Source organism: Ambystoma mexicanum, chromosome 12 (assembly GCF_040938575.1).
Source record: "Ambystoma mexicanum isolate Mex_15411 chromosome 12, UKY_AmexF1_1, whole genome shotgun sequence".
Taxonomy (NCBI): domain Eukaryota; kingdom Metazoa; phylum Chordata; class Amphibia; order Caudata; family Ambystomatidae; genus Ambystoma; species Ambystoma mexicanum.
In genome coordinates, this window is record NC_090936.1 from 657,552,238 (window position 1) to 657,568,035 (window position 15,798).

At 51.6% G+C, this 15,798-nt stretch overlaps 1 protein-coding gene across 6 annotated transcripts in view; it reads left to right on the plus strand.

The window, feature by feature from the left end:
* The window catches only part of HBP1 (HMG-box transcription factor 1), a 735,347-nt gene that overhangs the window by 470,949 nt on the left and 248,600 nt on the right, over window positions 1-15,798 (plus strand). For all 6 annotated transcript variants that reach the window (XM_069629135.1, XM_069629138.1, XM_069629136.1 and 3 more), the window contains one exon: window positions 3,384-3,707. In XM_069629135.1, coding sequence (XP_069485236.1) covers window positions 3,384-3,707 — 324 coding nt within the window. The remainder of the gene's footprint in view (window positions 1-3,383; window positions 3,708-15,798) is intronic.

A 15,798-nucleotide genomic window follows, 5' to 3' on the forward strand; every position in this document is an offset into this window, starting at 1 on the left:
TCGCTCACGGGTACTGTATAGAATTTGCCCAACAGCCCCAATTCAGACTGCTAAAATCAAGACCCCTGACGCCGGACCACCTGCGGATCCTGCTACAAGAGGTGGAGACCCTTCTAGGAAAGGACGCTAAAGAAGTCGTCCCTATTCTACAGGTAAACTAAGGTATTTATTCAGTGTACTTCCTTGTACCCAAAAAGGATCTCACCATGCGCCCTGTGCTAGACTTGCGCCTAGCGAACAAGTTGGTCAAACCTCAAAAGTTTCGTATGGTCACTTTACAGGAAGCAATCCCGCTGTTGAAACAGGGGGATTACATGGCAACACTGGACATGAAAGATGCATACTTTTCATATTTCAATGTTTCCAGCGCACAGAAAATACTGAAGGTTCATGATAGAGGACAGGCACTATCAGTTCAGGGTACTCCCCTTCGGCATTGCCTCGGCACCGAGTGTATTTACAAAGGTACTGGCAGTAGCGGCAGCACACTTGCGCAGATTATCCGTCCCAGTTTACCCTTACCTTGACGACTGGCTCATAACAGGGGAGTCATACGAAACATGCCTATTGAACACGCAGAAGACAATAGACCTCTTATTCAGTCTGGGATTCTCCATCAACGAGAAGAAATCCAGCCTAGACGCCAGTCAAGTCAAACAGTCTAGGGGCCCTAATTCGGACGAAAGACGGCCTTGTCTTCCCCTCCAACGAGACGGTTCAAAACATGCTGTTTTAGATCCCTCAGTATGTAGCCAGTCGGGAAGTGATGGTACGCAAAGCCTTGCGACTGTTAGGAATGATGGCATCCTGCATTTATTTAGTTCCTCAGGCGCGTCTGCCTATGCATCCCATGCAAGAGTGGCTCAACAACCAGTGGTGTTAGGCCACCGGACAATGGGAAGATCTGGTAGGTGTCTCGCCAGCCCTCATTCTCTCTCTGCAGTGGTGATCGAGGGAAAACCTCTTGAAGGGGAAGACCTTCACCACCCCCGCAATAGAAGCCACTCTCACGATCAACGCATCTCTCACGGGGTGGGGGAGGGGGGGTCACCTGCTTCAGCAGACGGCGCACGTCCCCACAAGTAGCATCCAACCATATAAATCTGTTGAAGCTACTAGCAGTATTCAAAGCACTGAATGCCTTTCAAACACAGTTACAGGGGATGACAGTCCTGATCTTGACAGACAGCACCACAGCCATGTACTACCTGAAAAAACAGGGAGGCACACACTCTCCAGGGCTATCCAAACTGTCCCAAAACATTTGGATATGGGCTCTCAAACATAGGATGTTCCTGTTGTCCCAACTCGTTCCAGGGGAACTCAATCTTCTGGCAGATGTACTCAGCAGAGATTTCCCACTGCCCGTAGAGTACGAATGGCGACTACACGCAGACATCGTCTCCAATGTTTTCGTAGAATGGGGCTTCCCAGAGATCGATTTATTCGCAACTCCGGAGAATGCTCAATGCCAAGATTACATCTCCAGGTACCCACAGACCCGCTGCAAGGGGAACGGGCTCTGGATAGCATGGTCAGGGAGATTTGTTTACAATCCCCCCCGCCCCCCCCCCCCCCGACTCCCTTACTCAACAAGGCCCGCCAACCCTGGTTCTCTCATCTGATGATGGAGATGTCCCTCTCTCCTCCTATGAAACTGCCCTGCCCATACAACATGTTATCTCAGGACAGGGGAGAAACACTGCACCCATGCCCGCAAACTCTCAATTTAGCGGCCAGGCTCCTGAGGTCATAGAGTTCGAACACCTTCTGCTCCCTCAGAGATGTATGGACCTACTCAGAGAAGCGAGGAAACCCAACACCCAATATTGCTATTCCAGTAAATGGAAACGTTTCGTTATCTGGTTTAAGGCCAAGGGCGTCAATCCCATTTACTTGTCTCCTACTCACATTGTATTGTACCTAACTCACTTACTAGATTCAGGCCTGGTTTTTAATTACCTGAAGGTGCACCTAGCTGCTCTCTCAGCCTACACTACGTCACAACAAAAGGTCTTGTGGTGGAAAATACCAGTTATCAAGGCTTTCATGGAAGGTTTTAAGAGGATTCATCCCCCCATTTCAAACCCAGCTCCCGGATGGGACTTAAATGTGGTTTTGACTAGACTCATGGGGGTACCCCTTTGAGCCTGTGCACAAGGCAAGTCTTAAAGACCTTACCTATAAAACAGCCTTCCTAGTGGCTATGACTTCTATAAGAAGGGTTAGTGAACTACAGGCCCTTTTAGTACTTGACCACATTGTTACTGTTCAGAGATAAGGTGGTTCTGCGCACTCGCCCTCGATTTGCTCCTACATTTATTTCCAGGCTCCACGTGAACCAGTCAATAGAACTGCCCACTTTCTTCCAGAACCCCTCTAACATCGCCGAAAGAAGCCTACACACGTTAGATGTGTGCACAGCAGTTATGTTTTATCTGGAAAGAACTAAACCACTGAGAAAGACAAAACCAATTTTTTGTTTTAGTGGCGGCTAGCAGAGAAGGGGATCCTGTCTCCAAGTCAGCAATCTCAAAATGGATAGACAAATGCATCACACTCTGTTACACTCTTGCTAAGAGAGAACTGCCCTTCAAGCCTAGAGCACATTCTACTCGAGGCACTGGGGTTTCCATAGCATTCATTGCAAATGTTCCCCTAGAGTCCATTTGCAAAGCGGCAACCTAGAGTTCTATACACACCTTTACAAAACACTATTGCCTAGACACTCATTCTAGGTCTGATTCTCCGGTAGGACAAGCAGTACGAAGACATCTTTTCACTACTGTTACGTCTCACAACCCACCTCCAACTCCAGGTACTGCTTGCAAGTCTATGCACAGCATGTGATTCTAAGCAGATTAACAAGCATCAGAAGACATGCATTACTCACTGTAATAGCATTTGTGATGATTGTATCTGCTTAGATTCACATGTGCCCACCCTTCATCCCCGCTCGAGTGGAAGGAACATAGACGTCTTACTACTTTCTCTCTTTTATGTACTCACTCACGTTAGCCTTGGGCTCCCTCATGGCAGAAAAAATACAATCCGAGAGACATCAGCGTGTGAGGGATTTTGGGTATACTACATGTCACGTTAGGGATAGTGTTACAGACACGCCTATGCCGACGTCCCCTTTCAATCCTCGAAAGACAAGATGCAATTCTCTGCGGTTACCACTGGATGTCGGACCATATGCACAGCATGCGAATCTGAGCAGATACAATCATCAGAAATGCTATTACGGTGAGTAATGCATGTCATACCCGCTTCCATACCTTTGCATATTTAGAACATGCCTGGCAGTGCCATTAGTTTAAGGTTAAATATTGCTTATAAACTTAACCTTTAGTTAGAATTGTGTTCTCTTGTCGTTTCAGCTATGATTTTACACCAATGGATTCTTCTGCAGTGTATGTGTTAAGCAGCATGGCACGCCAACGTCGCGCTTCTGTGTCTAGGGGAGCAGTTATCGGCCCAGACTTTGAGAGATCCGACTACACCCAAGAATGCATGTCTGCAAGTACTCAGCTGTCTTACAATTATTTCTGTAGTAAAGCTGCAAAAAGCAACAGCTCAGGGACTCCAGTTGCTGCAAGTGCCATGTCACCCATCAAGTGCAAAAGACCAATGAATGCCTTCATGCTTTTTGCCAAAAAGTACAGAGTGGAGTATACTCAAATGTACCCAGGGAAAGATAACCGGTAAGAAATTGTATTTTATATTTGACCTCGATTTCTTAAGTTATAATCGCTAATTCATTACTCCTACTTCAGATTTCAATCCTTTGCACTAAAAAACATGCAGAGCTAATCATGAATTGGTCTATTGGGGGAAAAAGGGAACCAGTGTGAGACGCAAGTGTATCATCTAAGTTCCACTTGGGTACTGATGCAGAGCACAATTATTTCAATTATTCTTGTGACTATTGACCATTCTTAAACATGTGTTATTGAAAAATACAGATGCTTATGACAAACGTATATCAGTAATGTACTGTTAATGCAAGTAGGTGCTTTGGGTTGGGGACTCGAAATGTGTATGTTATAGTATTTTATGCTGGCTCCTTGTTAGGGAGAGTTTTAATTTCTGTGCCAATTCCTTTTAAAATACTTTTGCTGGACTCAGGGCTTTTGAATGTTTAATCCTGAGTGAGTGTGACTTTTTCCCCCACTCGCTTATGTGTTTTTCTGACTAGGATATTTGTTTTCTTACTGTTTAGTGGAGTCTGGTAAACTCCATAGGCACATGCTTTTTGTATGGTGACACACTGCACCTTCTGTGCAGTGACACTGAGAGTAATGTTTAAATACATTTTCTTGGGTGAACTACTGTTCCCAGGAATAGTAAGGTAACTTTTCCCTTAATTACTTTTCTTTTGTGGGTCCAGCACACACCACCCTATGTGGAGTTCTGGGGGTTTACATAGTAACTCCTTATCCCATTTCTCATGGAACATTTTGTTACACTAACTAACTTGAATGGCTGGTGACAGTGGTTTCTTTTACTAGCTTTGTGCCATGTATCTGCAGGCTTATTTCTCAGCTGCAGTACAGCGCCCAAGGGTGACAATTTTCCCAAAATGGCCCCTTTCTTCTTTTTTCACCATTTCTTGTCAGTTAGTTCTTTCTGGGCTTTTACTCTGTTGTTTGAATCAGGGTTGAGTCCTTTGTGCATTTTGCCTTTGGCGAGCTGCAGCCCTGAAGCCCGCCCAGGTTCCAGTGAGTCTGGAAAGGCAGGAAGTGAGGGAGGGTCCCGAAAACCCCCCTGTCCTTTGTCTCTAGGTGTGCCTCAGTGAAACCAGTTCGTATTGACCGGCTGGCTGTGAATGAATGGGAACTTGCTTTAAAGGCAAGGTTTTTGTGACTAGAGGCAGAGTCGACCACTGGAGGATGAAGAAGACGTGAAGAGATGCCAGCAGCACCCTCCTGCACCGCAAAGTGCTTGGTGATGCCCTGCAGCTGTGCGGACCACTTTTCCGTTTCGACTGGAAAGACCTGCAAGGGGCGACTTCCTCCCTTGTGTTGGTGGGACTGTTAGGGAAAATTCTCATAAATGGCTAATTTCCCTTACATACTGAGTCCCTCAGCAGCTTTGCTGGACTTCTAGGATTTACTTTTTTCACCTGGTAAGAGTGTGAGCCTTTTTCCCACTCTTACATGTGTTTTGCCATGTGTGTTTTTACCATTTTGTGCGTTCTTGGGCTCTGGAGCCTCACCTACTCCAGGAGCACCAATTTTTGTGTGTTACACTGCACCTTCATTGCAGTGACACAGGGTTGTCTTTCAGACTTCGTACTGGCTCCATTTTTCTGGGGCTGACTACTGTCCCCCAGAAACATGTAAAGTTGCCATTAACTTTATATAGTCACTTTAAACCACAGACCCAGTGCAACCCATCTTACATGGAGTATTGGAAAGGGTTAACTCTTATCCCTTTTTGTCTGTGCCTCTTGGAGCCTTGTTTCGCTCTCTTAACCTTAAGACTTGGCTGGTGGCAGTGGTATCTACCCTAACCTTTCTACCGCGATTAGGTTATATAAACGTGGTAATGTTTAAGGCTATTATAGTAGCCTCGAACATAAACCCGCTTGACCAAATACATTTTATTTTGGTTCTGGCTGGGTTTAATTGCCATTTCTTTTTGTTAAAGTCTTTCACGTTTACTCTGGGCGCCAAACCTTGCCAGGCCAGCCACCCTGCTGTGTGATTGACAGCCAGGCTGTATGAATGGGGGAAAACTGCATAAAAACCAGGTCTCTGGAACTGGAAAGGCAGAGTCGCTACTTTAACGAAAGAACCAACGAGGAACTGGAAGAAGAGGACCCCTACAAAGACTGAACTGCCCGGTGAAGCCCTGCTGCAGGTCCGAATCTTCAAATCCGACGACAGAGAAGATCCTCCAGGAAACTTCTTCCCTTGAGCTGGTGGGACCAAGCAGTTCACCCAAACTACAAGCCAGGACCCCTCCTCTGGTCGAATGCGCTGTACAGAGCTACAGTGGGCTGGATAACCAGGAAGGTCGGACCCTGCTTGGCTTTTAAGGAGCGCACCTTTTATTCGTTTTTTGGCACAGCTGCTGGTTTCTTCCCTGGGTAGTGCAGGACCCTCCAGCCTTCCTACTTCTGATCAGTCCGACAGTTGCTTCAGGAACCGTGTGCCTGCAGGAACGTCTGCCTCAGCTACAGCCCCCTCTCCGTTTTAAGGTACTGTGCAAATCCGGTTGTGCGTTTCGCCCAGCCGTGGTGAAAGTGTTTGAAATCTTTCTCCAAACCGAGGGCTTGTCCTTCTCTTCTCTTTGAACTAACTTTTCAACCAACCAACCCCGTCCGGAATATGTGCCACAAACTTTACGCAAACTATCCTGAACTGTGTGAACTTGTGCAAAAGGCTTTTGACCCATTCACTTTGGCCCTAAGCCTTTTCTAGATGATCTCCTCACTGTAGTCTCTCTTGTTCAATTGCCCTGAGTACTTACCTGTTGGTTTTGCCTAATTTCTAATACCTTTGTCTTTCCCTCCCTTTTAAATTGCTGGAGTGCCATTTTGCTCCCACTTCATTTTGTGAGCTTAACTTGTCTGGAATTTAAGGGAAGTGGTGTGGTCTATTTATGATTGTGATTTTGAATTTGCTTAGAATAGTGAAATGTTATACAACTGTTGAGTAAATAAATATATATTCTTTTACTTAGAAACCTTGAGTCAGTGTTTGCCTGAATCATAGTAATTGCTGTCCTTTGTGTAACTATTTGTACTGCTCACTTACTCTTGAGATAGGTCTGGCTGCTCCGCTACTGCTACCACTATAACTGTGTAGTACAGGCTTGTACCAAAGGTGAAATTGTACTGTCACTTGTAGTCTTAATTGTGTGTAGTGTTCCCAAAGGGTACTGCATATAATTCTGCCTAACAGGGACCAACTAGCCTTGAGACAAACTTCATTTTGTTGTGACCCCCGACTTTACTTTCCAAGGCTGCAGAATCACAATGCCCAGGGACCCCTGGCCATCATAGAGTGCATTATATTCGGAAGTGTGAATCCGGCCAAAACCTTGACTCAATCCAGAGGACCCTATAGAAGCGGGACATCTTCATCCAGAGTCCCCTCACCATAGTCCACGACGGAGGGATCAAGTAACCTCCAACCAGAGTTGTTTGTTCTATTTGTCGCAGAGTAAAAGGGGCCAAAACCACAAAAGGCCGCTGAATCACAGAGAATCCATTGCTGCAGAGTACCTCTCTCTCGAGTGCTGCCGCAGTAGCGCACCAGACGTCTTCCCTTTGGTCACCATGACCAAGGGCCAGGAACAAGGGTCTGCTACAATGCAACAGGAAGGCATCCAGCTGGAACCAATTCTTCAATTCTCAGGTACTGTGGGGCTTGGGGTACATCTAACTTTTGCCATTTGTGAACTTCCTAGCTTGTGGAGTAGTATTTTAAACCCTTTTGAGTTGATCTCAACTCATCTGCACTGGCCTCCCAGCTTGTGCTTCTTCAAGGTGGCTCCATTTGAGCTTCTGTGAGCTTGAGCTTCTGTGATTTTTCTACTGACTATTTTAAAAACATTGCTCTAAGAAGAGTGCATCAGAACATTGAACTAGCACATTGACTTTGGCTATTTTAGCTCCCTAAAGGCGTCTCTTCTGAACCTATTGGCTATGACAGTGCTTGTTCCATTTCAGGTTTTAATTGTTGAGCGCTATTATTGCTAGGATAAAAGACTGCCTGCATCCCTCTGGGAGAATCATAAACTATTACTTACCAAGTATGTTGAGATCTGACTTTAACTTTTCTTTCCTTGAAACTCAATATTGTAATGGTGATTACAAATAAGTGCTAATACTGACTTCAAATGACATCACTCAGTGTGCTGGAATATGTTTAGCATAAGCAAAGGTTTACTCACCTACTTTATTGCTCTTGTTGAACTGAATCCTAACTTTTATATTAATGTTCTCCAGCATGGGGTCTGGCATGGATTCACATGCTCATGAATATTCCCTGTCGTCAGGCTGGGAATCCTCGGTAAAGAAAAAATCAGTTTCACTTTTGAACTGTCTTTCTCCTAACAACCAATCACTGATCAATGGTGCTTACTGCCCCCAGCCAATGATTGTCCTCTACCTAAGCCCCTCCTCTGGCAGCCATCTTCAGATTTTTACCGCACGTTCAAGTGTTGGAAGTCTACATGCTAGCTCTCAAGCCTTTACTGCGTTTAGCGATTTTTCTAAGAGTTTTGCTCTATTTTTTTGGTCAATCGAGCCTCAAGCTCCATCGATCTACCTTCCGATTAACGGGGATCCATTTTCGGATTCTTCAGTGCCCCTCGAGTTTCTTCCTGGAAGATTCCAGAAGCTTCTTCAAGGCCTACGCCGCCTGGGCATGGCGGATGAGAAGGACTCAGCGCCTCCCTTCAAGATTTGCCTCGGCTGCAACCTACGGAATGTCTTTTCGGACAAGGAACATTCCCTGTGCCTTTACTGCCGGCACTCTGACCCGACGCACGTGGAGGAGGACTGTGCGTCTTGTCAGGAGATGGAGCCCCTCATGCTGAACGACTGATGCAGGCATCCAAACGAGTGGCTGCAGGCCAAGGCACCTGCTCTGGGTGAGTCCCGGCAGCATGCCTCCCCTGCCCAGAAGAAGGTTGAGTGGTCTTCTAAGACCTTTGAGGGCGCCCCTCCCACGGGGGCCAAACATAAGGCTAAGCACCGCGAGTCCACTGCCAAAGGGAGAATCGTTGCTATGGGCTCCGCGGCGGCCAGGGCTAGTACAGCATCTCTGGCGCCTTCGACCACAAGCCAATGCTCAGGTTCCTCTAAGAAGAGGAAGTTGGACCATCTGGGTAAGCTCCTGGGGAAGAGCCAGACAGGCCCTACTGAGAAGGCCAAGGGGGAGCGGGACTCAGACCCTCCACCTAAGGTGAAGGCCTCAGACTCGACCAAGGCCGTGAAGGCCCAGGTACATCTGACGAAGCCCCTTCCATCGAAGGAGTGGTGGCGTCCCTCACGAAGGCCGCCGAGGCGGATCCACAGGGCACGGCCCCAAAGGCAAGAGTATCCCTGCCTGCCAGGAGGGAGTCCTCTTTTCAACTCATCGAAAAGACGCCAGAGAACATGATGCCTATCATACTCTTACGTCCTGTCCCCTTTCGTCCATACTGGATGGGCGTCCGTTCGAAGGGACGGGAGACGGAACCTTTTTCACCAGAAAAAACCTTCTTCCCCTTTAAATTTAGAGGCACGCGGGGGTACGGCCCAGGGAGCATATGCTGCCCTGACTCCGCCCTCCGGCGCCACGTCTCAGTCCCCTTTTCTGCACTGACGGGAACGGGTCGAATTCACAAGCACTCCTGGGTTTGGCTTCGGCCATGTAATTCCACACGCGGATACTTCTTTTTTGTCTTTTCTATCATTCAGGTACTCGGTCCTCAGGCGTCACACTCCTCCCCAGTGCATGTCGACTTCTACAGGGTTCAGCAGGTGTGCATCCTGCGACGGGCTCTTCCCAACTTCAGAACCCCATGCCCTCTGCCTAGGTTGCCTTGGCCCAGACCACGTTCGGCGTGTGACTCGCTGTCCTCGAAGGCGCTGAAGAACAGATTAGCCAGGTGGATGGAGCTCTTCCAGAAGTCACCTCCAGAGGATCTCAAGAACTTCGTGAAGCATCGAACCAGGCCCAAGGTAGGGCCGATATTTTCTAGCGCACCCCGCAAGGGAGACTCCTTCCTGGGGACTCTCCCACGCGGAAGGGACCGGCCAGGTTGTTCTACCGGCTTGTGCACCGAGGCTGCTACAGCTACCGGCCTTCGGGTTGAGGGATCCTCAGATCCTCCCGGGCGCAGTGTTGAGGGACCGGAAGGTTCTTGTACCGGGTCTACACCCGAGGGGCTAAGCCATAACACCGACACAATGGCCGAGGGGCTACGCCCTAACACCAGCAATAAGTCCAAGGGGGCGCCAACCGACCCCCGGGTCGAGGGTGTGTCACCTACCGGGACGAGGCCCGCGGAGCAGGGCAGGCCTCGTGATCCACACGCAAGAGTCTTGGATGAGGCCGGGCCCAGTGGGCGGAACAACACGCCACAGGCACATGGCAGGCAGCTCAACAAAATGGCTGCCACGCCAGAAATGCGCCCCCGTCCGACACCATTCCACGAATTCGGCGAACAATGAGTGTCAAGGTGGGACTGGCCTCAACCAGGTACGTGGTCTACAGTCTACCCTTCATTTGCGCAGGGCAAAACATTTATATGGACAGGGTACGCAGCGACTCCAGCAGCCCCCCGCTACTCTGTCAGTACCCCCTGCCACCTCTTTGGCCAGTGAGGAGGTGCTCTTCGAGAAGTTTCTCGGCCTCATGAGGTCTCCTCAGATGGGGGTTATCATCAAAGAGGCAGTCGGGGAAGTCCTCCCTGCCATGCTAACGGCACCACAGATGCCTCCATCGGGCCCCCAGGCCCTTATGCAGCTGGCTCCACAGCCAACTCTGCAACCTCTGCCGCCTCCTCAGCCTCAGGCTGCGGTCCCTGTACCCCAGCCTCCAGCGCCATCTACTACTCCTCCTCCACAAGATCCTCCAGATCCGCAGGATACGGACGAGAAGGAGGATCCGGACACGCCATCCTCAGCCAGGGCCTTCCATGAACGTCTTGCTGGCCTGGCGGAGTACCTGGGCCTTATCCAACCCGAGGTCGAGTAGCCGGCAGAGGGGGTTCTGGCTGAAGTCCTCCTGAGACGCCCCACTGCCAACACAGGGATTCCTCTGCAAACTGATGTAGTCTCCCTGGCCAAGAAGGGTTGGTTCAAGCCCCACTTGGTCCAGCCGGTCAACTGACGCCTGGACGCCACAGGCAGATGGAGGGGGATACACTCTTGCTCTCGACCTATCCTCAGCCACACTCCTCAGTGATTGCTGCGGCCTCACTATACTCCAAGCCTCAGTCGTCCTCAGCCTCCTCCTCTGCGGCGCTGCTAGGCAAGGAGGAGAAGATCTTGGAGGCATACGGCAAGATCATCTACTCCAACGCCCCCTTGCACCTGCGTCAAGCCAACGCAGATGCCATGCTGGCTGCCACCAACCAACTGTTATGGCGGGAAATTGCGGACTTCCTCTTGGAACTCCCCACCCAGTGCCAATCACGCTTTAAGGGGGGGCTAGCAGAAGCCAAGCTCGTGGTGCATGACCTCATGGAATCCACAGTGGCTCATATCAATACCTCAGGCTGTGCCATCTGTATTGCCACGGACAAGAGGTGAAAAGCCTGGCTACGGGCAACAAAATTCAACCCGGATGCCCAGGAGCGCATTCTAGATCTACCGTTCGAGGGAGGGACCTCTTCCACTCCTCTACGGACGAAGAGCTGGACAAGAAGAAGAAGAGCTCACAAACCGCAAAGTCTTTATCCATTCTTACAAAGACCATGCCCAAATCGTACACCCAATCTCAGCAGCACTCGGAAAAGGGTCGTACATATGGAGGGTTCCGCGGCTTCCAGGAATGCAGATCCATGCAGCCGGACTGCTCGCCGTCTCTGAACCGGCGCAAACAACAAAAGGGGGGCGGGTAATGGCTTGTTCCACTCCCCCTCCTCAGCGTCAGCCTCCGCGGGAAAGCAGGCATGATGCGCCCCTCTGGGTCCACGTGTCTCCGGTTTGGGGGGAGGCTTGCTCTTCGCCCCAGAATTTCGTGGACCCCTGGATCCTCTCCGTAGTATTCACGGGGTACCGTCTTCCTATCCCAGCCTCTCCTCCATCCTCCACTCCCATAGGTTGGTACAGCAACTCTTTTGGCGGAGATCCGGTCGGTCGTAGAGAGCCAGGCAGTGGAGGAAGTCCGAGCCTCCCAGCAAGGCTTTGGCTTCTCCAGGATTTTCGCCATTCAGAAGAAAAACCAGGTGGGCCTGAGAGTTGTGCTGGACCTTTCCACCCTCAACCTCTCCCTACCCCTGCAAAAATTCAAGATGGTTACGCCAGCTTTTATAGCTGAGGCATTGGACAGGGGGGACTGGATGTGCTCCTTGGACCTGAACACGTCCCGATTTGGCAGCCCCATCGTTGTTTCCTACAGTCAGGATCATGGACTACCATTTCCAATACAAAGTCCTTCCATTTGGCCTCAACTCGGCCCCCATGGTCTTTACCAGGCTCATGAACGCTGTGGCGGCCCTCCTCAGAGCACAGGGCCTCCGCATCTACCCATACTTCTCCAGCATGGGTTCTGGGATTCAAATGCTCATGAATTCCCCGTCGTCAGGCTGGGAATCCTCGGTAAAGAAAAAATCAGTATCAGTTTCGTTTCTGATCTGTCTTTCTTAGTAGTAACCAATTACTGATCTCTGGGTCATACTGCCCCAGCCAATGACTGCCCTCTCCCTAAGCCCCACCTCTGGCAGCCATCCTCAGATTTTTACCGCACGCTCAAGTGTTGGGAGTCCTCGTGTTTAGCTCTCAAGTTTTTTACTGCGTTTTCACGCTTTTTCAGGAGATTTTCTCATTTTTCGGTTTAATTGAGCCTTAAGCTCCACCGTTTCTACTTCCGATAACGGGGACCCGTTTCGGAATTCTTCTACGCCCCTCAAGGGTGAAGTTTTCGTCGAGTTTATACTTCTTGGAGGATTCTGCGGCCTACCTCAACAGACATGGCCCAGGACAAGGGGAGCTCGACGCCCGGATCCAAGCTGTTCAGGAACTGCCCTGGATGCGGATTATATAACGTTTTCAAGGAGGACGAGCATTCGCGATGCCTCTACTGCCTCCATCGGGAAAAGACGCACGTGGAGAAGGACTGTGCGTTCTGCAAGAACCTTTCGGAACGGACCACACAAGATCGTCGTTCCCGCAGCGCCTCCTGGCTGGAGAAGGGCACAGCAAGTGAGAAGGCGAAGAAGTCGTCTGAGCGGGCTTCTAAGTCCTTTGAGGGCGCCCCAGCGACGGGGGGCCCAACAGAAGGCCAAGCACTGCGAGTCCGCGGGCTCCGGGAGCGCCGAAAGGTCGGGCTCTTTGGTTGCCAAGCAGGGCGCTACTTCCCTGGCACGTTCGGCCACGAGCCAGCGCTCTGGTTCGGGGAAGAGGAAGTCCGAGAACCCGGGTAGGCCGCTGGAGCGGACCCGTTCGATCTCGAAGGAGGAGCGAGGCGTTGACCCTCCCCGCAAGGCGAAGGTCCAGGACGCACCGAAGGTGATGAGGGCCTTGATCCACCCGGCTAAGGCCTCTACCGAAGTGGTCTCTGTGACCATGGCGGAGCCGGCTGAGACTACGCCGATGGAAACGGCCTCTGGGCCCAGAGTATCCCTGCCGCCACGGAGGGAATCCTCTTTACAGCCCACCACTAAGACCCCCACGGAGCCCCGGGCTGAAAAAGAGTGGGGGCGGTGGCCGTTACAGACTCAGATTCAGCCTCTGAGGAGGAACTGGTGGAGACCGAGAGGGGCCTCAAAGAAAGGTCCATAGGCCTCAACGAGAGGTTCATAAACCTCAACGAGAGGTTCGAGAAGGTTCGATCCCAGGGGACGGTCCCTGCTGACGTGATTGAAGATAGCGACGAGGACGACGAACAGGGCCCAGTGGAGCGGCCATCCCGTCTGTCGCAGCCATTGCCCGAGCCCCAGGATAGCTCAGCGGCCATTTTGTTGGCAATCCAATACTTATGTTCCGAGATAAGGACGAGATTACCACGGACCCCGACGGAGCATCCAGAAACAGGCCCGTCGGGAACGAGCGTCCACCCCTCTCCGCCCTTCGTGCCCGCGAGGCCGGTGGACCCCTCATCCCCCTCGCCGGGAGAGGATACGACGACGGATATGGCAACGGGGACGGACGACGACGGCGGCGATGACACAGCAGACATCCCGTCGTACCCCCCCACTCCCCTGGGGGGGGGGCTCTTTCCACGCCATGATAACCAGGGCATCCAAGCTCTTCCAAGCTATGCCCTGAAGAACAGAAAAAGGATGGGTTTCTGTACCAACGACGAGAGGCTATGAGGAAGACAGTCCTTGCGGTGCCTTTACTCGACATCTGGGATGAGGGGCTTGCTGTCCTCAAGAACCCTGCCACGACACCTGCCAAGAGGGACAGGTACGAGAAGAAGTACCAAGTCCCCGATGCCGCCCCCTTGTGCCTCAGGGCCCGGCCCACGCCGGACTCGGACATCTCGGCAGCGGCTAAGAAGAAGGCAGCGGGCGCGGCAGCTTCCACTTCCCCGCCGGACAGCGAAGGTAAGAAGTTGGACTCTATGGGACGACGAGTCATCTCGTCGGCGGTGACGACGATTAAGGCGGCCAATGCCTTAGCGATCGTGGCCCGCTACGACAGGGAGCTCTGGTTCAAGATAGCTCCCCTGCTAGATTTCCTGCCTGATGACAAAAGGGCGGAGGCCCTAGAAATTCTGCAAGAGGGCGAGGTGGCGTCGGATCACGCCATTACGGTGGCAACGGACATTGCCGATACCGGATTTCGCCAACTGGGCAACGGAGTTTGCCTCTGACGACGAGGATGGCTCAAGGCGACAGACTTTCGCCAGGACGTCCAGACCAGAGTGTTGGACATGCCGTTCGACGGCAACAACCTCTTTGGTAAGGCGGTGGATGAGTCTCTACAGGCCATCAAGACCGACTTGGAGACGGCCCGGGCCCTTTCGGAACTCTGGAGGCAGACAGGGTGCCTCCAAAGGTTCCAGCGGTGGCTCCTCCACCTACCGCCAGGCGGCCCGCTCCTCTTCCCAGGAGGCCTACAGAGGTCGCGGCAAGCAAGGGGGTTCCCGCCGTCGTCGCCAAGTAGGCCAAGGCGGCAAGGCCCCTTCCAAGCAAGACTGACCCAGCCGGGTGGTCGGGCCCCCACCGAAGCACCCCAGTGGGAGGCCGACTGACGAAGTTCGTCAGGGTGTGGGAGTCCATCTCCACCGATCGTTGGGTGTTGGACACCCTGGCCAACGGGCACTCGCTGGAATTCCTAAAGAAGTGCCCTTGCATTCCTCCCGTGGCCAGGAAGGAGAATCACATCCCTCAACTGCCGTTGGAGGTAAAGGCGATGCTCAAGAAAGGTGCCATCGAGCTTGTCCCCAGGAGGCTCTGGGGCTCCGGAGTATACTCAAGGTACTTCCTCGTCAGGAAGAAGACAGGCGGTTGGCGCCCCATCTTAGATCTGCGTCGGTTAAACAAATACATCAAGGCGCAGAAATTCAGGATGGTCACCCTCTAGCACTTACTGGGACAGCTGGAGGAAGGCGACTTCCTATCGTCGCTGGACCTGGAGGATGCTTACTTCCACATCCCCATTCTAAAAAGGCACAGGAAGTTCCTCGGGTTCGTGGTTCAAGGACGCCACTACCAATTCAGAGCCCTACCGTTCCTATTAAAGTCGGCACCCAGGGTTTTCACCAAGTGCCTCGCACCAGTGGCGGCGCGGCTGCGCCTGCAGGGGATCCACGTCTACCCCTACCTGGACGACTGGCTAATCAGGGCAAGGTCAAGGGAACTCGCCGTCGATCATACGGCGAGGACCGTCCGGTTTCTCACGGAGCTGGGGTTCTCCATCTACCCCAAATCCCACCTGCTTCCGTCGCAAGTAGCACTGTTTTTGGGGACGAAGCTTGATACAGTGAATTGGCCTCCCCTTCAGAGGAGAGGACCAAAACCATCTTGGGCAAGGTACGGCGACTGCTAGCCACGGACGTGGCCAGGGTGAGGTCCATCAAGTCCCTTCTCGGGATGATGTCCTCATGCATCTACCTTGTGCCCCTTTGCAGACTTAGGATGCGTCCGCTACAGGAGTTCCTCGACGCCCGCTGGTTTCAG